The sequence below is a fragment of the Anastrepha obliqua genome, chromosome 5, assembly GCF_027943255.1.
Source record: "Anastrepha obliqua isolate idAnaObli1 chromosome 5, idAnaObli1_1.0, whole genome shotgun sequence".
Classification (NCBI taxonomy): Eukaryota; Metazoa; Arthropoda; class Insecta; order Diptera; family Tephritidae; genus Anastrepha; species Anastrepha obliqua.
Window position 1 is genome coordinate 23,787,886 of NC_072896.1, and position 25,284 is coordinate 23,813,169.

A 25,284-nucleotide genomic window follows, 5' to 3' on the forward strand; every position below is an offset into this window, starting at 1 on the left:
AAGATAGGTAAATAAACTGTATACCCATTTTGAAAAAAAATATATTGATTTCTTCATTTTAAATTTATGAAAATTAATGAAATTCAAGGAAAATATGGCCGTTTACAGATATCTTAATAGATTCGCCTTGAATTTCAGCTTGTTGTTTTTTTTTGTGGGGACAACTAGCAATTGCAGCACTCAGACATTAATTAAGTCAATTGTATTACACTTGGATTCCCTTTTAATTTTCTTTAAATCTACCCGATCTCCGAAGAAATCTGAGTAGATCTTGTAGTGCCAAGGAGCCAAGATGGTCGCTTCTTAACACATCAGTGCCAAAGACCTCAAACCTGATTCGAGCGAAGGCGGGGCAGACACACAGGAAGTGGTCCGCCGTCTCATCCTCCTCTTCACAAGCTGGGCAGAGTACACTGTCTGAGATGCCCAACCTTTCCATGTGCTTTGCCCACAGAAAGTGGCCCGTCATCAGTCCAACCAGCCGTCTGCACTCCCCTCTGCTTAATGACAGAAGGGTTTGCGACAGTCGATCGGACATGACAGGTAACATCAGTTTAGTCCATCTGCAGCCTCTCTCAGCCTACCAAGCTCGCTTGTGGGTGATAGTTACCCATTTGCTAACCGTGGCTGTGATGGCCGCAGAAGGGGTGGCAAAACGGGCTCTGGACCAAAGAAGTTGGCCTTATAGCCCATCTTAGCTAAGGAGTCAGAGGTCTCGTTTCCCACGATACCCACGTGTCACGAGACCCATGTTAGCATCAGGCTATTTTGTCTACCGACATAGTTCAGCCTGGATTTACAGGACTTGACTACCCCTGATGTGGCTGGAGGGCTGTCTAAGGCTATAAGCGCAGCTTGGCTGTCGCTGCAGACACATATAGATCTGCCTCTCCATCGCTTTTCCACAACAATTTCAGCTACTCAGCCGCTTTTCCATTGTGTAGAATGAATTTCCGAATCTGTCGGAAGCATCACTTTTGTACCCACCCAGTCAGGTTGTTTCTAAAATTGAAAAAAACGGCAACTCTTTTTTAAACTTGTGATCTTTTCTTCAATAAATTCATTTATTTACTTTAAAACAAAAAAGTTGTTGATCGATTTTAAGCTATTTACCAATTAATTAACATTAAATGAATGTATTTTAATTATTTTATTTTAATTGTACAATAAAAATTTTATTTTGTTTACAATTAGATTAATTAGACTAAATCTTTGGAATGACAATAATATCAAAAGTTCTTTATTTTCGTACGCACACACACACACACTAGCGCACATTTACATTTTTTTAATTTTTGGATGTGTGCGTGTGTGTGTAAACGTATTAATTACGCGTCAGTAAAATCCACGGCTAACTATTTATTTAGAAGCGAGAATAGTGTTTTTGTTTTTTACTTCTTACACACATATACATGTATGTGTATGTATGTGTGGAGAAAATAGATTATATTACTTACTTAATTACAATTACATACATACAATTTAGTTACCGTTAAATACATACATAAAAACATACGTATATTACAAGATAATTTCTATGCTAATATTTACAGATTTACTTAAAGCAGCTTTGTTTTTGTGCAACTGGAAAAGTGTTTAAGGATGAAAATTAAGAAGAAGAATGCGAGCAAATGAGGCGTGAGTTACATAACTAGCATTTCTTAGAAGCTTTGCTTTGTGTATTATTTTTATTTTTATTTTTACTTTTATTTTCTTTTTCAGTTAAGAATTAGGAGGGCTTAGATAATAAAAAATATAGATACATACATACATACATATTTAAATTTTTAACATATTAAATTAAAAATAAAAAATAAGCGCAAAACTATTGCTTTGCTTTGGCAACACTGGAAATTTGAAGAGTTACGCAGACTGTGTTTGTTTGCTTTGTTTTTGTTGTTTGTTTTTTTGCTGTAGACATATTAACTGTACATGGAATTTTTCGTAAGCAATTATTCCGCATTTTATAATCTTCGAATTTGTTCTTTTTATTTAATCTTATTGCACATAATCGTTGTTAGTGTAATTATCCTTTGATTGCTGAATATCCCGCGCCTCACACCTAATCGACTTTGAGGCATTGCTGCAGCCGTCGCTGTTGTTCCAACAATCTTTCATGCTGTTGTTGTAATTGCAATTGTTGTCTCTGCTATTGTGCCTGTTATACCAGCAAAGATACTTTTTGGCAATTCATTGATGCCAATTGTGTATTGATGGAGGATGCAGCTGCCGCCGCCGCTGCCGCAGCAGCAGCTCCCATGTTGTTACTGCCAATGACGCCGCCACCACCTCCACCACCATCATGATGACCACCCATAGTGGACGTCAAACCTTCATGTTGGCCCATTTGTGATGCTGCCGCTGCTGCTGCGGCGGCCATGAACTCCACCTTGCCGCCGAGATTGCGTTCGATCAGTGGCCTTAAGTCGGTGTGTTGGGTTTCTTTATGCCGTCGCAGATCGACTTTGCGCTGGAACGATTTGTGGCAAAGTTTGCAGGCGAACGGTTTGTAGCCGGTGTGTTTGCGTGAGTGTGTGATGAGGTTGGAGCTTTGGCTGAACGCCTTGCCGCACACCGTGCATTTGTGTGGTTTTTCGCCTGCAAAGAGCGGAAGAATAAAAGAAAATTGTAAATTTTAAATTTTTTACTGATAGTTGGAGGGTGTACTTGTAAAAAAGTGCTAAATAATGGGCAATGATATACTAATAGAAAATTTTTAGTGTGGGATTTTGTTATTTTTCACTTTTCTACATGTAAATAAATAAACAAATAATTGGCACTTACACCCGTTTTGGGTGTTTGGCCGAGCTCCTTCTCCTATTTGTGGCATGCGTTTCGATGTTGTTCCACAAATGGAGGGACCTACAGTTTTAAGCCGACTTCAAACGGCAAATGGTTTTTATGAGGAGCACAAAAATACACTCGAAGATTTTTCTTCAAGTGACACCTCACAAAATTGTATGGTAACCCTGTCGGAGCTTCCCTACAAACCGTGTTAAAAAAAACCTTTACGTTAACTACAGATTTGCATATTAATTATCTCCTCCGTTTACATTATGCATACAAATATTATCTCGATAGCAACCCTACCCACCCAATTTTTGGAACAAACTGTGTAACATAAAAGTACGTATTGACAAAGTTTTAAGTTTTCAACTAAAATCTTCGTTTGGAACTTAAAATTCTATGGCAACCCTATACAAACTTATTTTTTAGAGAATAAGTATTCGACCATCATAAAATGTAGATTGGCCACTTTCACCGTGATCTAGTGTTAATTTTTCTATTCTTACATATAATAAATTGTCTGAACTTTAATGCTCTAGTAATAAAATTGATTAATTTTTTCCATTGAAAATCATTTACACCATTTAGAACTTGAACTATTTCGGTTTTACTAAGGACGGTCTTTCCCAAGAAGGTACAGCGATCCTTTTTTAATATAAAGCATCGCTCAAGAAAATGTTGAACTGTTTCCTTCTAATTAAAGTTACATAAAGACCAGTTTTTATTGTAAAGGCCATTTAGCGTAAAGCAATTACTTCAGGTTTTAAAAACGATGAAATTTAAAGTTTTTCTTTGGCATCTGTAAAATAACTTTGAGCTAACACTACGGTCCAGTTCTTTATAAGAACGAATCCTGAGAATTACAACGTTTTGAAGCCCGTCGGAAGAAAATTATCACTATCAACTCGAAAACAGCGAACAATCATAAGGAAAGCTTCTAATTCGACTAAGTGGTGCTCCAACTTGGCCGCTGTTGTTCAAAATAGCGTCCCAAAAACAACAATTTGGCGCACATTACAGAAGTGAAAGCATTTAAAATTATCAAAAATAAGAAAAGGACCCCATCTTTTGCCATGGTATAAGCTGGCACAGTAAGATATTTGGAATATTTTTAATGTTGCCCAATTTAATATTATTTTTTAAAAAGGTTGTATTTTCGCATGAAAAAAATGGAGCCTGGATGGACCCGATGGTTTTTTTAATTGTTGGAGAGATTTGCGCAAGAGCCCCCTCTTATTTTCCAAGCGCAACTTCTGTGGAAGTTCTGTTATGGTTTTGGGTGCTTTTACATCGAATGCAACTCTCTATGTACAGTTTACATCAACGCGAATAAATAATGGGGACTACAAAAACGTTTTGAAAAATAGTCTCCTTCCTTTTATTTAGGATAATCGGGAAGTGCCCTTCGCTTTTCAGCAAGACAACGCCCGAATCCACTTAAGCAGGGGAACAAGGCAGTACTTGACCGATTGTTCCATAGAAACTATAAACTGGCCGGCGTGTTCTCCGGTTCTAAACCCAATAGAAAAAATTTGGGGTATTTTAGACAGAAGAGTTTATGGCAACAATCGCCAATTTGACAACACCAACGAGCTTAAAGCGGCAATTAAGGCAGAATGGGCTTCTCTAGATGTAAATTTACTTAAAAAGTTAGCAGAATCCATGAAAAAAATGTTATTTTGTGTCGCTAAAGCAAATGGTGCGTCCATAGAATACTGAAATATTCTAGACGACAGAAAAAAAATTCGTAAAAATTATACTTTTGTTCAACGATCACATTAATTAAACAGTGTCTTATCATTCTGAAACGCCCGGAAATACGTTTTTGCTAAAAAATTTTCCTTATGTATTGAAAATTAAAAAACAGATAACTTTTGTTACTTTAATCGATGTGAAAAATTTTTATTTTCCTCAGAAATCTATAAATAAAAATACTTTGAAAAATTAGGGGTTTATTATGATTATAAAACGCACCTTATGTTTATAAATTAGAAGCATAAGTAGGCGGACAGCTGGAGTGCTTAAAATGTTCTTTATGAATTTCAGTTCTAATTTGTCATCTCGAACATTCAGTATCCCCACACCTGCGCCGCTTAACTTTGGACAGCTCGACAGACTGATTGAAAGATTTTCCATTTCACATCTAATTTTATGTCCTTCTATTCAAAAAAGCTATTCTATGTGAAGTTTAAACTTAGCATTGCGGGGTTACTCCTTTTTTGGAAAACCATTTTGAGTGTAAGAACCAACCCAGGTAGCAGTACGTGTCTATTATTGTATAATAATATTCACTCGTTTTTCAATAGTTTGCCAACACAATGAAAAACCATTATTGCCGATTTGGCTAGGTTAACCTCCATGCAAGTCTCTAGATTATTTACCATTTTTTAAAGTGTATTTATTCATCGGCCCAAGTGATTATATCACCGGCAGCCTCATATTTCGATCGCCAACTTTCAAGAACCATCCAAATCTTCACTCAAGTCATTTAAATATAGCGGAAAAACTATAAGATACACTAGACACACTTGCTTTACCCCAGCGTACGTTTTAAAATCATCTGAATAATCTCCACCTGTCCATATTATGGATCTTGTGTCTAGATATACCTGTTCAATGAAGTTAAAAAATTTGGTGGGGATATCTTCCACGTATTTTTTTTCTCGTTAAATTTTAGTCAATAGAGTACAACGCAAGACTGTAGATATTGTCAATCGTTGAGTACTTTTGCCGGAAACTTGCATGAAACTCTGTGAGAAAGTTATTTTCTTCAACCCATTGAGCCAGCCGAGAATTTAAAACTAGACTTTAAGCTAATTACTACAAAAAAAAAGATGTGAGCCATGAATCATTGGCAAAAGTAAATTTCAAGCTTGGTATCTCGCCTTCAATCCACTATAAGCAGCTTGACACTTCGTTATGGTCGTGTGAAGTGAAAATACGACCTCTTCGGGTTTTTGTTTTTCAAAAAATCGCGATGTACTTAAGTTGCCATAGATAAACTAATACTATTGTAGTATTGCAAGCGAAACATATCCTAGAATAAATATGTTTGTCTTTAAAAGTCTACTATCAAAATATATCTGATATGACATATGTATGTATGTATGCTGGCACATCTCATAGTGATTATGACGTAGTTCTTCTTGTAGAAACGTGGCAAACACTGAACCTTTTTAGTGAAGAACATTTTCATAAAAACTTATATAATGTCTATAGCAAAAATAGAGATACCTTAAGAACAAGTCTTGTTAAAGGTGTAGTCAAAAAGGACTTCCTGTCATTAGTGGCAAAAGGGACTTGTGCAGTTCTGTAATTTCTCCTCTCCACTCCGATTCTGGAACACGGAATATGACCGCATTATATAAAATTTGTTCTATGACGTCCACAATAAAAGCGGGCAAATTAAGCGTATTCAAAAAGTTTTTATGAAGTACTTCTTATCAGAGTTGAATTTTGATTTACCCGTTCCTTCTTACAGTTCAAGGTGCAAACTCACAAGTCCACATACACTTGAAAGTAAAAGGTAACTTTTTTATGTGATATTATCAATGGGCACAATGATTGCCTACAACTACTAGAATTGGTAAAATTGTATGCCCCTGCCAAACTCTTAGACGGCACCACACATTTTTTATTGACGCCTATAAAACGAATTACTTAATAACTTAGTATTAGATAAATATGCCCGCTTTGATTTTTCACTTCGCCAATTCGGTTTCAGAAATGCACTACTTTGTTATATAAGGTGGCGCAAAATTAATCATCCTATCGGAAGGTTTATAATTTTTCAAAGTGGCGTCGTACGTCAAACATACTTGACACTTAGGAATTAAACAGAAAAGCATGTATACAAGGTGGCGCAAATTTAATCACCCTATGGGAAGATTTATACTTTTGGCCCTTGTGAAATAGACAACTGTAGTAACAAACAGTTAAGCAACAAAGCGCTTAAAGATCATAGTCAAGATTTCTATCACTCAAAATTATTTTTTTTAGTAAAACATTACACAAAAACAATTGAATGATTAATTTTGCCCCACCTTATATTAAATAAACTATGTACACTCAGTAAATGAGCAATATTTATATTTAGTCTGTAAGATTTCCAAATCATACACTTCGGCTCACTACTTTAATAAATTTTCTATATTTTCTACATTCAAAATTATTAAAAAAAATGCAAATTTTATCAATGGGGGCTTCGAACGGTGTGAAAATTTCCATTTCAAGGGGTGCCTGCTTTAAAGGCTTCAAAAAATCGATTTCTTTTTTGCATAAATGTCTTTCCCAACTATCCAAAAATGTGTCTCCAAAATTTCAGAACCAAATTCAAAATATTTTCGGAGTTACAGAAGAAATTGTGAGCAAGCGTCGAGCAGGTATACGAGCGGCCGGATCGCTCGAGGTGCGATTTCTCGGTTTTTTATATTTACGATATTTCCTAATTGGCGGGGAAGATAGGAAAAAAGTTAAACATCCTATCGAAACGAGATAAAATTGATTGTATTCGGAATTCGAATTAAATTCTCTTCTAGTTGAACCTAAAAAACCTTAAGAAAGTTATGATTAACCCACTTTTTAAACAATCTAAAGTGAATTAGTTTTCCAAAAAAAAAAAAATTTTTTTTTTTAATTAGCGAATAATTGTTGAATTTTTCACTTTTTGTTTAATTTTGTGGGTTTAACTAGAAGCTATACTGTACTAAAATAAATTTTTTTTTGGGGTTTTGGTTTCTGATGAAAATTGCGACCTACATCTTTCATTCGAGTCGTCTCGGCAAAATGCTTGTACCAGGCATAATATGACATATATTTTAATGAAAAAATTTGAGAAGACTGTTGAAATGTATAACAATAAAACCTGAAAGTTTCAATGGAATATTTCTTTCCTTCCCAAAAAAAATGTTTGAAGCCTCTAAAGCAGGCTCCCCCCTTAAAAATTCATATTTCACCAATAGGGAAACCTTTCATTTCAACGAATAATTGAAAATTATTTTGAAGCTACGTTTTTTCTCGACACATTAATTAATGGTGTAGACACTGCCTAATTAAGAATTCACACAACAGCCGTTAATTGTCGACAATTCGATATTATTAACTAACTTAAGTCAACTGTTGTTGTTGTTTTTGTTGTAGTAAAAGCCTTTTAATGTACTACCTGCTTAGGTAAATTCTACATTAACTGTAGTCATCGAGATCATCTAACGGAAAATTGTTGTTTTGCCGGGTTGGCAGGGTGACAGTTGCCGAACAAAGGAAGAGAGATGTTAGATGAGTCGTTTAAATTCAAGCGTAAGGGCTTTTTTCACAAATAAATCTCTATATATTTGGTATGTCGGGGTCTAACCTGCCCATTTTCGTTTGTTGGCCTCATCAAATTTTCGATTTTAATTGATTTAAATTTGACAGATACCTGTAAAATTTGGAAAAAAAAAATTCTTTCGAAAATTTTACGAAAAAATAACTTTTTTGAAGCAAAAATAGTACAATGACCGCCTATTGAGAAGCCCCGCTGCGACCTTCTTGGAAGAATTGAGTGAAGAATATATTGGACTTCTTCATTTTAAATTTATGAAAATTAATGAAAATCAGGGAAATATGGCCATTTACAGGTATCTGTCCCCTTAGTGTCTTTCTAATTTTGTTTTACAATTTTTGAGATTCAGCATTCATATCCATAATTTTTAAATATTATTAGCGCATAAAATTCAAATAACTCCCACGTTCGCCTTTCAATAAATTTACACATCCACAGTCACCACGCCAAGTGTTACGAAGCACAAGAAATCTCAGGCTTTAAAATGCTTTGAATGCAGAAAATCGATAAACTCATGAAATCTGCGCGAAAGCTCTCATTTCTCCAACATATTTTACTGTTTTTCATTTTTTTGTATATTTTTTTACGCCCTTTCCAAGTTGCCTTTGGTTTTTATTGCATTTAGTTTTCTATTTTGTTTTTATTGCGCTTCACATCTGCTGTACACACGCAGCTAAGCAGCATTCACATGGCCGTCGTACATTTACACTTTGCACTTACATTTGTATATGTATGTATGTGCGTATGTATGTATAGTAAACCAAATGTACGAATATTTTAGTAGATATCTCGGTTTTTCAGTATCATGGCTGAGGATTTTTCTTTTTAATGCTCACCAACACAAATAAAATGTCTGCCATCTTCGCCTTCTACCTTCTGCCTATGTACCACCTATTTTCACTACTCACTGCCCCCTGCTCTGCATAACGCCATTAACCTCACTGACATGGCTGCGGAGATCTGTTGTGTGCAACAACCATTGCTCCAATTTACAACCCCCCAATAACACACCACAATGGGACCAACGCATGGTGGTGGTGGTGTTTTTGGGTTTCGTTTTTTTTGTTTCTCCATGCCACCCCCTTTACACTTTGTGCTGTGGCGCTATAGATGTTTAAACTTCAACATGCGGATCATCTGTGGTTTTTGTGGTTTTATATGAAGCGAAAGCTTAGATGGAAGGCAAATGCAAGCGAATCGAATTTAAAGCGCTGCTGGCTGAAATGCCCGAAATACCGAGCTGAATAATATAATATCTTGAATGTGATTGAATAGGTACCTATGAGTGTATTTCTACAAATAAAAGCTGATTCTAAACGCACGTGAAATCTGGCACGTTCTTGATTCTGGACACCTAATATACATTGTCCAGTACACATACATGCAGATTGGTGCTTACGTATTATATATGGATGTGTATCTGCGAGTGTGCTTATGTAATCTGTGTGTATGTAGTGCATTTGTACCAACACAATCAATTTAATCAATTCTAATAAAATCGAAGCTATGATTAGCGTTCAACGAATTCTGATTTTATTGCAATTCGTAAAACTTAACTACTAATTGGCATTTATAGTACATACATACATACATATATACATATATATACTGTGTACACAAATATGGCTGTGTTCATTTATTCATTGGCATGTATGTTTGTATGTTAATTATATAAACACCAAAACTGTATTAAACGCATGCTCCTCCGCCGTGGTGTGTAGTATCATAGATTGCGTGTGGCTACCATTCGGGTGGCCCCGAATTCGTTTTCCATAGTGTTCATGCTGCCATCCACTGATGGAACATGATTTTTAAGGCCTTAGCAAACCTGCCCTGAGCTGAAAAAATGTTGCTAAAAATCATTTGCAATTTGGAAGCGACATAAAACAGGGACCTGCAGCCATGCTTTAAAGCACGGAGAGCATGAAATTGATTGGAAAATTTTGTCCCAGCTAAAATCAGATGATTTCAATAATTCGTTCCTTTCGCACACTGGCGATGGGAATAAATATGAAAAACTTGCGAATTGGTAAATTGTTTAAGAAAATTTCAAGTTCAGTGGAGGAAAAAATAAATGCCGCTGACTATTTTCTGAGCTCTGGACCTATTAGAACATGAAGTCAATCTTCACGATTAAGCAAGTCAATAGGGTTCCAGTATCATATGCGCTGATTAACTGCGCGCCTAATGCCCATGGATCGATGGATGCTGAAATCAAAAATAGCAGCTAAAAATATCTTATAAACTTGCAGAGCCATACAAATCCGCTTGCTGTTGCTCTCGCTCATACAAAGGGCATGGAACAAAGAGATCAGCCCCCATTGAATGAAAATAGGTGGATCAAAACGATGCCGTTCAACGTTATATATTGAAGTTTATAGGCTAAGATTAAAAAACTTACAGTTAGGCTTAGCTTTATCATAATCAGATAGTATGTAATATGTGGCGCAAATTTAATCATTAAATTTTGCATTTGAATAACTTTTTCACTAAACACAAACAAATGATTTTGAGTGTTAAACATCTTTATTTTGACCTTTATGCACTCCATTGCCTGTTTATTTTGTTGCTGTCTCATTCATTAGTGCCAAATATGATTATCGTACAACGCCATTTGCAAAAATTATAATATATACAAATTATAAATTCGATAGGGTGATTAATTAAAATTAATTTAAATTAAAAATAGTAAATAAATTAAAAAAATATATTAACTATATATTATTGCCCTCAGAGAAAAATGTGTTTTTGGCAAGAATTTTCTGATCTGTGAACATAAAATTATTCTTCAAATATTTTTTCCTGTAAAAGGTGGATTTCCAACAATTTATTGTCTCTTTGAAGTATACTAGACAGATATGCAACAACAGCAAAGCTACTATATTAATGAATCATTGCTAAGATTTAACAGAGAATCTATAAGAAAAATGATAGGTGTTTTAACTGGTCATTGCTTAATAGGCAGCCACGCTAGAAGGTTAGGACTCCCGTCTCCGATTTCTGTAGAAGCTGTCTTAATACAGAAGAAGAGGAAACAGTCAGACACCTTTTATGTGAGTGTGAAAGCTTAGCTATGAGAAGGCTGCGCACTCTCAATACGGAATTTTTAACTGATGTAGCGGACATAGCGCATCTAAACCTAACGATGCTCTGCTCGTTTATTAAAGCTACCGGATGGTTTGAAAAGGAACATGTAGGGTAAGGATAAGCTCCAGTGGTATCACAATGAACCTGCGAAAGGTCTAAGTGTGTCTTTATGACAACCACCCTACCTACCTACCTATCATTGCTTCCGCCTGTTAAGAATAGAATATTGAAGGCACTCTTCTATGGCCGACCAATGGTGACGGGAATTGACATTTCTTTCTTTTTTGTTTCTTTTTGTTTTTTTTTTTAAAAAAAGGGTAATCCTTCAAACTCCAACTTTCTTGCTTCAAATTATTTGCAAACATTTAATTATCGCGAAAAATGTCAAAATAGCGTAGATGAAAAGTACCAACGATCAATAAAAATCCAGGTTGAGGACAGCCATCGAAATTTAGGGAAACATTGAAGTTCTAAAGTGGTTAGCTGACACCAAGTTGAGCTCTTTGTTTACCATTTCATTTGCCCAGCAGATCGTAGGATCTCTCAAAGAGCTTATGAAGTAGTAAATTGAAAACATGGACTACCTAAAATGCATAGCTCTTCATGGTCATCGCGCTACCTCAGTTGTCCTGTATGTATCGCCAGTCTGGCAAATGTGACTAAATGAATAAATTCATAAATAACAGAAGGAAACTATTATCTGCAGAGGATAAATGCCCTAAAGGTTTGCCTTGGTTATCGAACTATATCAGATGATACGGCGTGTGTGATAGCTGGTATGATACTAGCGGATATGCTCGCGGATGAGATGAAACGGGTCTACGACAGATGCTCGGCTGAGCTGGAAATAAGTAAAAAGGCGATTAAGGGAGGGGAACGACTTATTTCACTAAAATGGTGCCTAAATCGATGGGACACATTCAACAAGGGGCGATGGACTTATGTCAAAATGTCAGTTTCCAATGTCCCTTTTATGACAATAATAAGACTTCCAAATGCAGTTGAGTTAATGTCTGAGTCAGAAGAAGGTTGGGATGAGGTAACTGCTTATGTTACAAGAATTCACAAAGACCTTAGATACATCGAGCAAAGTAAAGTAACAGCAGTTAAAGCAGTTCTACAGAGAGAGTGGTGGAGGTGACGGAGTTGAGGGCTGAGCCCTTAGGTGTACAGTTTCGCAAATCCAGCTTAATAAGAAAATACTAAAAATATTGCGTGGTTCCAAATGAGGTGTACCTTTAGAGGGCAGTATGAATCGTGCATGCGATTTATGTTGATGATATCTATTTAAGATTTCCCGGTTCTAAAAATACAAAAAAAAAAAAACAAGTAACGAAAGGAAGCAACAAATGTTTCCCGGCATGAAAGCGGTCTTACTATTAAGTGCTTCCAAATAAATGTAATTTTTGTAAATGTAACCAACTTCAGACTGCTCTCGCAGCATCAGCTGTCTGTTAGTTGGCTAAATGGCAGTCCAGAGTATTTTTTATAAGCGCGCGGAAGCATTTTGCCCATAGTAAACGCGAAAAAAAAATCAGTAATGGATTTCAAAAGCAATAGTGTGATTGCATTATATTTGGCTGGAAAATCACAACCGTCGATTGTTCGTGAGCTCGAGCTTCTTAAAGGAAACACAGTTTTTGTTCATCGCACCATTACTCGTTACAATGATAGTGGTAGCATCACGAAACGTCATGGAGGTGGCCATCAAAAGACTGCAACGTCACGTGAAATGGTTCAAAAAGTGAAGAAGCGACTTGAGCGAAATCCCCGACCGCCGACGAAGTGCCAATCAAATGGCGAAAGAACTGAAAATATCTGAGCATAGCATCCGCCGCATATTGAAAATTGAAGTTAAAGTGAAGCCTTACAAGATCCCAATGGCGCATGATCTCACACCAAAGCAGCAACAAATCGAACTTTAGAGAGCGAAGAACTTGCTGCATTTGGCCGAAAGCGGTCAATTTTCGAATATTGTGTTTTTTGACGAGAAAATTTTTCAAATCGAGCAATTCGTAAACTTCCAAAACGATAGGGATTTTTTGAGTCATCGATTGGCCACCAGAAGGCAGCACCCGGCACAGGTAATGGTTTGTGCCGCTGTAACCGCAAATGGGCGCTCTCCAATCGTTTTCATTGAGCCTGACGTCAGGGTAAATGCGAAATATTATCGGGAAAGTATTCTGAAGGTTGCTTGGAAGTCGTCGGCAGACAAACATTTCGGTAGCAGACCATGAACGTTTCCACAGGACTCGGCACCGTCTCACAAAGCTCGAGTGAACTAAGAATGGCTAAAAAACAACGTTCCGAACTTCATAACGTCCACACAATGGCTCTCAAATTCACCAGCCACGAATCTGATGGATTATTCTCTTTGAGCTATTTTAGAGAGCAAGGTCCGAACTAAAAGATTCACCAGTCTCGCGGCGCTAAAAAAAGCCATTGCCCGCGAGTGGGCCAAAATACCTGCAAGTCACATTCGGACAGCTTTCAATTCGTTTCTGAACCATTTCAAGACCATAGTCAAGACAAAAGTTGATCATATCGAGCAAAAGTAAATTCATTCTTAATTTTGTATTATTTTCAAACATTTTTTACTTTGAATTGAATAAAAGTAATTTTCCAAACTAAATTTATGGTCTTTTTAATTGGTTACACTTCGAGTGCCGGACCCCGCATCGAATGCGCCTTTACTAAGCTTAAAAAATGGGTTTTCAAATGTAATATTCACTGTAGGTGGGACTGATAGTCATGGGGTGGGACTGAAAGTCATATTTTCATTCGACCTACGAAATTTTAGTACTTCAAATTCCTTCTAAAGTGCATCAAGTTTCGTTAGTTATTTGTTTTCTATTTGATCCCATTGCTTCAGCCACGGATTTCTAAGAAAAGGAAGCTTACTAAAGTTGACTGAAGCCAAACGCTAGTATTGAAAAAAAAAACGCTCTAAAAAATCAAATGAAAAACATCATATTTTGGACTGTGTAAAAGCAGTCACTTTAACCAAAGCTCGTTTTGAATTTGTTCACACATACCTACATATACTATATACATATGAGTACTCCTAAAGCAAATTGCATTTTCCACTTGTAGTATCTGTTAAAAGAAATTACAAATAAAAATCAGAACCTCAATCATCACATTTCATCTCTCCGGCTCATTCGTTTGACTTCTATTTTTTCTTTGTTTTTGTCTTTTGTTTTATTCTTTTTTTTTTTGTTTTGCTTCGACACAGAGTCGCTGAAAGCAGTAATATGTCTTTCGGGAATGAAAACAGACTAAATCAATTTAATGTGATTTTTCCACTCTACTACTTCCACTTCCCGTTACTCTAACGCACAGCGTAGCCAGTAAAAACCAAAGTTTACTTTACCCTGATCTAACAGATAGTGGCACGAAAGAGAAAAGAAAAATTAAAAGGATGTCAAGTGGAAGGATATAAAGCATATAAAAAGATGCGAACCGTTCCAAGCGTTCATATGTATGTGTGCGTAGTTATATACTAAGTTCGCGTGTATGTATTAGTACATTTGTCGCATACTATAGCTGCGCGGCCAAAACGTCGCATGTCTGGAGGTACATAGGTACCTATGTTATATGAGTGTATGAGTGAAGTATAGCTATGATGAGGTAAAGCTACACATATGGTAGCTGAAATGGGCACAAATGGAGCCTTTGACTAAACACCGGTTTTGCGAGAAAATTTTGAAGAAAATTTCTCAAGATCAAGCACAGTGCGGCATTTGATTTTGTGCCTTTATTTTAGACAATGCTGATCGTAGCAGTATGAGATAGAAGTTTTGATAGTATACAGTGAAGAACTTAAGTGTACAGGATCCGACACTCGAAGTGGGCCATAAATTTAGTTTGTAAAATTACTTTTATTCAATTCAAAGTAAAAAATTTATGAAAATAATACAAAATTAAGAATCAATTTACTTTTGCTCGATATGACCACCTTTTGCCTTTACTATGGCCTTGAGACGGTCCAGAAACGAATCGCAAGCTACCCCAATGTGTCTTGCAGGAGTTTTGGCCCACACGCGGACAGTGGCTTTTTTCAGCGCCTCGAGACTGGTGAATCTTTTAGTTCGTATCTTGCACAAAATGGCCCAAAGAGAAAAGTTTTTAATAGGATAATTTTTTTGGGAAAATTACCTGATACCTATATCGATTTAACCTGGGTTTTCAATACTTGAAAACCAAAAAGAGGTGACCTTAAATTGTGTGCCTATGTCTCTGGCCCCATGGGTAGCTGATATGAATGTATGCAAATGTGTGCAGATCTCTGTGTGACAAACAAACATCAACAAGCATCTAAAGCGTGTAGTGTTCTACTCATATATGTATGTATTTATGCGGGTTTGTATGTAGGCATTTACTCAGAGATACTCCACCACATACTCTCTTTCATTTGCTGAATTAAAAGCATACAATCAGAGCTGGTATATAATCAAAGTCTCATATATCGCACCCTAAATACAAAAGGGTCACAACTCAAAATTTTCCAAAACTGAGTTTTTTGCATAAATTAATTCAGAGTACACATTTCTAACTGCTGCAAATATTTCGTTCACATAACTATCTTCTTTAACTGCAAAAATACAGTTATGTCTATTTTTATGTCAAGTGTGTTGCTTTTGCACGATCAACTAAAGAGCCTTATTTTGAGTTGCGTTAATGGGCTCAAGAACAGCTGATTACTTTTATTACACATAAAGAGTTTTATTTTGAGTTCTGCCTCTATAACTGTAAAAAGTGATACATTTCGTGGTATATTATTTTGCATTGTGCCTCTTTAGTTGTGAAAAGTGAGTTCAATTAGGTTAGGAAACTTATAAAATTACAACATTTTATCAGTTAAAAAGGCACAACTTAAGATAATATCCCTAGTTAATCGAAAAAATTTCAGTTAAAGAGTCATAAATCAAAATTTTGTTTTATTTTCGCAAACATAATATAAAATTGAAAAAAATATAGTAGAACCTTCTTCAATGTTGTATATTTTCATGATGGAACAATATTTTCTTTAAATATTACAAAAATTTTTACATAAAACGTTTTTCGTCTCTCCTGAAAATCTTAGTATTTTGAGTTGTGACCCTTTTGTATTTAGGGTGCGATATGTTAAATGTGCATGCACCCATACATACATGCAGGCATGCATACATACACACATACCCATAAATACACTGCCCACATTTATGTAAATACAGAATACGGCAGATGAGTCGTTGATAACATTGAAGAAAACAAAGATTTAAAAGAATTCCCGCAATGTGATACCATAAAAATCCTTGAGTTGCTTCTTCCTACTCCCCACACCGCTCTTCTGCCCTGCACTTCGTTTCATTTACTTGCCACGTACTGCCTGCCTTCTTCCGTTCTCTCTCCCAACTAATAGCAGCAACGGCTGACTGTGGGCGGCTTTTCTACAAGTATGCGTGTATGTATGTATGTATGCATACTTGCCTATACACTCGCATACATTGAAGGAGCAGCGCAATCTGTTACTCGGAGTTCGCTGCTTTGCTTGCTTTGGTTTTTATGTGTTTCCAGGATATTCGTAGTTGGGTGCCATCATATAATATATTTGTTTGTTGGTGGCTGTGTGTGCAATACATTTATACATACATGCATATATATACACTTATGTATCTTTATATCCAGCATGTTGATGGTGTTGGTGCTTTCGCTTAAGAGTCTACTGCTCGTTAGTTATCCTCTTTCCCCAACTTCAGCTGTGATAAATAATAAAAGCTGCTCTATAATCTCTGCGTCTACGTGACGTTATTTGTTCCGATAGTGTACGAACGTGTTCAGCGTACGGACTACATTAAACCCGTTTCGATATACGAGTCTGTGTGTGTGTGTGTGTGAGTGGTTCTATGTATGTTTTGTTGAACCTAGAGGGTCCGAATAACCCCAAGCTATAGGACATATGTACGCCAATACAAGCATCCACACGCATGCATATACATATGTACGTCAATTTGTATGTATGTATGTACGTATTATGGTGCGCTTGTACTGTTGCTTTTATTTTGGCTTCTGCGTGTCTGCCACTGCTACTGTGCGCGTGCTATCGGGTCCTTTATATTTTCTGCAATTTTTTTCAAGTACATAGTTCACCTAGTATACATCCCTACATTTGGAGGCATCTCTGCATATACTACATATATAAACCTCTCCGCCTTTCTCACTCTCTCTCTTTCTCTCTCTCTCTTGCCACTTGCCCCTTTTCAGTCGTTGGCCACTGCACCAAGCAATGAATCCGTTGCTAATGTTGAATCAGAGCACATCCCAACGGTCGAATGTTTCGCAATCACATCTCTGCAATACCATTATGGGATTCCACTTCCTCTCATTCAATGTCAGCACCAATGTGGGGAGGTATGTGCATATAGACACACATACTTACTAATGCTACGTCAAAGAAATAAATTTGTATGGATTTTTGTTATCTTCTTTTGCAAATTTAAGCCTTTAAAGCGAGTGTTGAGCATATCGAAGTTTTTCTTAATTTTGGAGCAAAAGCTTTAAATAAATAAAGTATTTAGAATTCGTGGACAAAATAATTCCAAAAAAACGGAATATAAGTTTGCGGAAAAAAAATCCATTATTTTCTCGGTAGATGGCTGAAGTTGTCGATATCTCTTAAAGTATCAAACAAACAATTTAAAGGTTGCGCTTTTGCTATTTTTTGTTTGTTCAACGCTCAGACCAGTCGAGTCGAGATGCGAAGTCCTCAAACATTTTTGAAAAAGTTGGAAAACTTGTTCGAAAAAAAAAAAGATTGCAAACATGTCTACGCTTGTTTTAGGCAACCCACATGATCATCTTGGTACGTTTCCACGGCAGTCGGTTCTACGTTACCGAAACGACCCGGATTTATATCCGGCTAAGGATTGCCACTCCAGCAGCAACCCCGTATGTAAGTATGGGGAATGTTTATGCTGCTACCACAACAACAACAACACAACAACAACAACAGCAATCATCTTCGTGCGTCTAAGACCAGTGGAGGATGATTGCCAAGAATGCTCACGCCACTCCTGAAGTATGACGCTTGGAGTTCATCAACCACTTCATTACTGTATTAAACTATGAACTTGAGTCGAAGCAGGACACTATGCAGTGCAAGTTAATCACCGCCTAAAAAGTGCGAGGAGTTTCAATCCACTGGAAAAATTGTAACTAGTATTTTTTAGGATTCAGAACGCATTTCATTAGATAAATGTAAAGAAAAAGTGTGAATATTGTGGGTGAATATTTCACTAAGCTTTGGAGTAATTAAGAGGTGCCATTCACGAAAAACAATGAGGAATTAGACTCGAAACGTGCTTCCTTTGCATGACAATCCACCCGTTCAAAGAGCTCCATGGTCCAAAGAGCTGACTGGCACTTGTGAGGCTTCGAAGCACACCAGATTTAACTCCTCCAGCTTAATTTTATTTGCATCCAAGCAAAATATATTCAACGAAACCAAGTTTAATGATAATATTTCTGTTTTTATTTGAAGGCCTTTTTGACGCCTTAGGATGGGCACAGAAAAGAGCAACAACAGTTACCAGGCCTTCACTAGTGCAGACGCTTGCAGCCCTTCCACTTCCGGTCTTTACGTAAGATCTGACGTCTGTAACACCTAAACATAGTTCCTGTAAAGCACAAACTCACCGCTTAAAGTCATAATAACGCAGTTAAGCCGCGGGCATAACCAGAACCGTCCTTGCGAGTGAAGAGTTCTAGTAGCGTTGGATCCTCGCTACTTTCGTGGCTTTCGATGCCACGCTACTATTGTTCCATCTACTCTCACAAAGGTACTGGAGAGGTCGTTCGAAAATTACCTGTATAGTCGACACTCATCATAAATATTTCGAGATCGAATCTTAAAGCAGAGGAGAATAAAGCAAGAGGTGACGCAGGATGGTGCCCTTTCCCCTTGCTTTTCAACTTCGAAATTTCGAAATATCCCCAACCAAAAGAGGCAGTTTCTTCGGTCCCATACGCTATCAACTGTTCGGTATTGGCGTCCGACAATGGCATCGATGGCTTGTTCTAAAAGTGGACGAACGATATATTCTTTCTCACTTCTTCATTTCAAGCAATTCTTATCTTTGTCCCACTAAATTCCAAGTGGCGTCTATGCACATCTTAAGCGAAGAGCGTCCAACTATCGCTGGAAGCCAAAGTCGATGGAATACCAATACCGACTGTAAATAACCACAAATTACTGGGGATCACTTTCGATAATTTGCTCTACTTATTAGCGCATGCAACCACAACCATCATATAGTAATCGTAAAAGCCCAAAACTGCAACAAGGTCCACTCACTAACCGGTAGCACTTTTGGCAAAAAAACAGAAATGCTGCTGGCGAAATTTAGGGCAATTGACTGTTCAGTTCTTAATTAAGCAGCACCTATCTGGACGCCAGAAACTACTGATACGCAGTGTATTAAGCTGCAGACCTGCCAAAATTTTCCATCAGGGTGACGATTTGATGCCTCCGATAAACATTTATCTAGCGAAGCATCCAAGCTTCCAATCAAAGAACATAACACATAACACTCATAAAGCAGTCGCTGTTGGAGTCACCCCAGTAGGCACTTGCTGGAGGCGGAGCCTACTTCTAAGCACATCAGAAGGCATCCACATCACTTAACTAACAAGATCCAGTGCTATACTCGATAGCCTTTGGGCCGCCCAGTATACGGGCAGGCTATTAACGACATTCGCCGGGAGTTTCGTACGACTTTATCAACTTCCGCTCTCCGAATGCCGTCATAGAGGTCCAACAACCACCCGTGGCAGGCGAAGAGCTTCAGCTCGGAGCCCGTGTTACTCTGTCACAATTACGCTCCGCATATTGCATCCGGTTGCAATCCTACTTATGCAGAATTAACCCCGGCCAGCTTAACATATGTACATCTGTTCAGCATGTAAAGGTACCCCGGACGACACGAACCACCTATTCACATACCGCATTAAATCTACCCATGTAACACCCATTCCTCCTACATTCATGGCGAATATTCGATGACTTCATTGCGCTCAAAAAGGCTTTATAAACTTCTATAACCAGCCTGTCTAAGCATTCAAACTATTTGACTGAACTTATTTGCTGATTTTTGTAAATTTAAACTCTTAAGGATAACGCAGGTGTGGTCGCAAAAGTAATGGAAAGCCGGACTTTTCAAAGACCTGTGCACATTGATCACATACGAGGTGTGTTCAAAAAGTATCGCAAATTTTCGAATTTTCGCAGGTTACGTATACTCGAATTTTTATTTTTTATTGGCGATATGTTGGTACTCTTGTCTCTCACTCATGCCGACGAGCTCGGCCATGTTCACTTAATTCCTGACAGCTTCTTTGCTTGCACGTGTTTCAGCTCGTCTTCGATTTTTACCTATTCAAAAACATGGATCAAAGAACCTGTATGAAATTTTTTGTGAAAACCGAAATTAACTGCGCGGATGCATTCCGAATGCTGACTGAGTCATGCGGAGAAGCTACTTTGGACCAAAGCAACGTTTATCGGTGGTACAAAATGTTTTCAGAAGGCCGAAAAGATGTGAACGACGAAAAGCGTGCCGGACGACCAAGCTCTTCAACAACAGACGAAAAAATTGAAGTGATGAAGTGAAGAAAATGGTATTGGCCAATCGTCGAATCACCATTAGAGAAATTGCTGAGGACCTAGACATATCGATTGGCACGTGCCATTCGATTTTTCCCAATGATTTGGGCATGAGACGGGACGTTCGTACCAAAACTGCTCAATTTCGACCAAAAGCAGCATCGCATGAACATTGCTAATGAGATGTTGGGCTCTGTCCGGGACGACCCAAATTTGCTCCAGACTGTCATAACTGGTGACGAATCATGGGTTAATGGTTATGACGTGGAAACCAAAGCTCAATCATCTCAATGGAAGCTACCGCACGAACCAAGACCGAAAAAAGCGCGCCAAGTTCGGTCGAATGTTAAAGTTTTGCTTACCGTTTTCTTCGATTGCAGGGTCGTTGTGCTTCATGAGTACTTGCCACAGGGTAAAACGCTCAATAAGGAATACTACCTGCAAGTAATGCCAATTTGCGCGAAGCAATCCGCCAATCCGCCAGAAACGCCCGAATTTGAGGAAGAACAAAAATTGGCTCTTGCATCACGATAACGCCCCTGCGCATACATCGTTGCTTGTGCGCGACTTTTTGGCCAAAAACAACACACTTATGATGCCACAGCCACCGTATTCCCCAGATCTGGCCCCTGTGACTTTTTCTTGTTTCCGAAACTGAAGAGGCCCATGAAAGGATGATGCTACGCTACGATTGACGAGATAAAGACCACGTCGAGGAGCTGAACAAGATAAAAAAAATGATTTTTTGAAGTGCTTCGAAGATTGGAAAAAACGTTGGCACAAGTGCATAATATCTCATCGGGATTACTTTGAAGGGGACAAAATAGATATTAAAGAATAAATAAATAATTTTTGAAAAAACTCATAATTCGCAATACTTTTTGAACACACCTCGTATATGATACTATCCTTTAGACACCTATAGTTGGCAGAATTTACCGAAATTTTTTTATTTTAATATTCTAACCTTCTAGCTTCTACTTAAAAGGGTGTTTTTGGCCCTTCTTTAAGGACAGTTGCATGAAAGTTCATGAAAAAGACAGTTGAAAGGTTAAAATGTTCTATAAAAATTTAGAAAGAACAAACCTTATGCCATTTCAAAATATTTTTTCTCATATTCTTCAGTTTTTATCTCTTATTTTTGCGTACCTTTCAATACTTTAATAGACATACGACTTTGGAGTGAATTTCGGCGGCTGATTAGACTTCACGTTTTATTTTTTTTCGCTTAGAGTGCAATCTCCTTTTGCTTTTATGGAAAGAAAATGGTAAAGCCTGTGGCGAATAGAGGTTTGGAAGCCCAAACTTTGACATATACAAATACAAAACTAATTGTGCTATTTTTACTTCGTTAACATGACACCGGGAGAAGATTACAGACACAATGATTTCACCATCTCAACATGCCTACCTCAAAGGAACACAAGGACAGCTCTTCATGAGGTTGTTAGTGCGATTGAGAGGAGCATAGAATACAAACAATACTCACTAGTCGCTTTTCTCGACATAGAGGGGGCGTTCAACAATGCTAGCACAAGATCCATAATCGATGCTCTTAATATGTTAGGCATAGACATAGGTCTCAGCGAATGGATAGAGAACATGTTTAAAACTAGAATAATCATCTGTAAGGTAGGCAGCAGCACGGTAAAACGCTCTGTCAACAGGGGAACCCCTCAGGGAGGAGTCTTATCCCCTCTGCTGTGGTTACTAGTCGCTAACAACATCTTTACCAATTTCAACAGAAGGGGAATTAAAGTAGTGGCGTACGCGGACGACATAGTCCAGATGATCTCAGGAATATTTCCAACCACAATCAGTGGGATTATGGAAGGAGCTCTGGTATTACTCAGCAATTGGGCCACGGACTGTAGTTTAAGGGCGGGGTAGGGTTTAGCGCTAAAAAAAAAAACACTTTTTTTTTGAATTTTTTACAGAAATATGGCTTAAGATACTTTAATAAAATCAGTTGCATGTTATTGTACATCTTTTCAATAAGTTTTTAAAAAATATTAATAATAAAATATTGACAAATAAGCCCATGACAGAGTTTTTTTGGAGATATGTTTTTCGAGAGGTGCTCTGCGGTGCCAATCGGCATTCGTCGTAGAATCATCTGAAACTAAAAAAGTCGAATTTTTCAGTTAAAGTATGACGTAATGCTCCCCCCTACATTAATAAATTTTTTTTTTTTTAATTTTTGTAGTTTTGGTAGCAAAAAAACGTAAAACGAGCATTTTTAGCGAAAAATTTCGCCATATTTGTAAGTGAAAAACAACCTTAAAAAAAAAATGAAAAAAAACAGTGTAGGGGGGAGGTATTTTTGATTTAGAAAACGTGTGCCAAATTTGAAAAGAATCGGTTGAATAGTTTCGGAGTTGTGATTGGCACCGACTTTTAAGAAGTCGTTTCGGGAAAAACGCGTTTGAAAAAATGACTCTGAAAAATTATCGATGCTCCGCATTCGAGGTAGAGTGCCTACAAAGGCTATAACTTTGAGAGTTCTGCTCCGATCCACTTAAAATTTTGACACAACATTCTTGAAATGATTTACTATAAGATGAGTGAAGAAAAAAAATTTCGATTTTGTGACCCTACCCCCCCCTTAAGTGTAAACCCGAAAAAAACTGAACTGATGCTATTCACCAAGAAAACCAAGGTACCAAGCTTTAACCTCCAAAAACTAAACGGCGTCAGTCTCACACTAACCCAACAGGCAAAATACCTAGGTGTTATCCTAGATCCCAAACTGGAAGTCCAACGTAGAGTACCGGGTAAAGAATGCGAATATAGCACTTTACACGTGTAAGAGAATGTTGGGGAAAAAATGGGGTCTCCAAAAAAACTATCCAATTGGTCCTATACAGCCATTGTAAGGCCAATACTAACAAATGCGAAATACAACAAAACTAAGCTGAACAAGATACAAAGAACAGCGTGTATCTTAACTACAGGAGCGCTTAGCACCAGTGCTATTGAAGCGCTCAATGTACTAACTCATCTGCTACCATTAGATCTACACATTAAAACAATAGCTACTTGCAGCGCGGTGAGACTCAGAGACATAGGAAGCTGGACAACAAGGTCGTACGGTCACAGTAAGATCCTCCTACAGGGACCCTCACTGCTAAAAAAACAGATCAGACCCCCGACCTAAACTTCAAGAAAGGCTTTACGGTACGTTTTCCACCGAGAGCCGAATGGAGCAAAGGGAAGGTGATTGGAAGATACGATATCGAAATCTATACAGACGGTTCTAAGATGAACTGTGGTGTGGGAGCTGGCTTCCATTCGGAGCCACTCAACCTATCCCAGTCAATTCGTCTTCTTGACTATGCCAGCGTGTTCCAGGCAGAACTGTTAGCGATCAGAGAAGCATGCAAATCACTAAAACTCTACAAGGAAGTTGGTGCAAGAGTAGCTATCGTCTCAGACAGTCAAGCAGCTATAAAGGCCTTGGACTCCAACTCCATTTCATCCAAACTAGTCTTACAGTGTAGAGAGGAGCTGGAATTGCTCAGTCATTGGCTTGAAGTCACTCTGATATGGGTTCCCGGTCACAGGAACATACTGGGTAATGAGATAGCGGATGAGCTAGCAAGAAAAGGCTCGACACTAGAAATAGCAGAGGCGGTGGCAGTCTTCAGCCCACTCAACACATTAAAAGCATCGATTGCTTCACACTATCATGCTTTAGCCGAAAGAAGATGGAAGCAACTAGCTACATGTATTACAACAAAAAACACATGGCCGTCATACAAAATCCAAAGGACGAATGATCTGTTAGGATGCTCCCGGCCAAACATCTCACGCATCACTGCAACCCTTACAGGCCATTGGAAAGTAGGGGATCATGCAACTAGACTCAATCTACCTTTCAATCCTATCTGCAGGAGCTGTCAAGCAGAAGGTGCGAAGGAAAGTCTTTTCTACTACTTATGTGAACGACCAGGGCTAGCTAGGGCACGACTCCGCTCCTTTGGTAAGCCTTTCCTGCAGCAAATTAATGAAATCTCAGACATCGAGAATAATAAAGAATTTGCTGCTATACTTGGACCTCACTAAATGGATTTTACTTAGAACAACAAAAACAAAAAAAAAAAAAAAAAAAAACTCAACATACATCCCTATGTATGTGTATAAGCCATATGGCCATGGATATTTCGGGTTAATCAAAAAATTATAATACTTTAAACTTTCATGTCTTATTTACGGAATTTATGCTCACCACTTTGCTAGAATCCTTTTAAACACTGACAAGTTTTCATTAAATGTAGTCACAGCTTCCTCCCATCAACACTCTCACCGAATCGAATGCCAGAGGATATTGATTTTCTCTATCAGCACGCTGTCATAAATAAATCTGTGTGCGTACGTAAGCGGAAATCAGAAAATTCATACATACATTTGTTACCGTTTTAGCCGCAACGCCGCCAACATACCATCG

The 25,284-nt window shown here is 37.7% G+C and overlaps 1 protein-coding gene across 2 annotated transcripts in view; it reads right to left on the reverse strand.

Annotated features, from left to right (window-relative positions):
- Nucleotides 1-1,781: 1,781 nt before the first annotated feature.
- Nucleotides 1,782-25,284, reverse strand: part of LOC129249117 (B-cell CLL/lymphoma 6 member B protein) — a 91,014-nt gene continuing 67,511 nt past the window's right edge. For both annotated transcript variants that reach the window (XM_054888768.1, XM_054888769.1), the window contains exon 5: nucleotides 1,782-2,598. In XM_054888768.1, coding sequence (XP_054744743.1) covers nucleotides 2,162-2,598 — 437 coding nt within the window. In that variant the 3' untranslated portion in view covers nucleotides 1,782-2,161. The remainder of the gene's footprint in view (nucleotides 2,599-25,284) is intronic.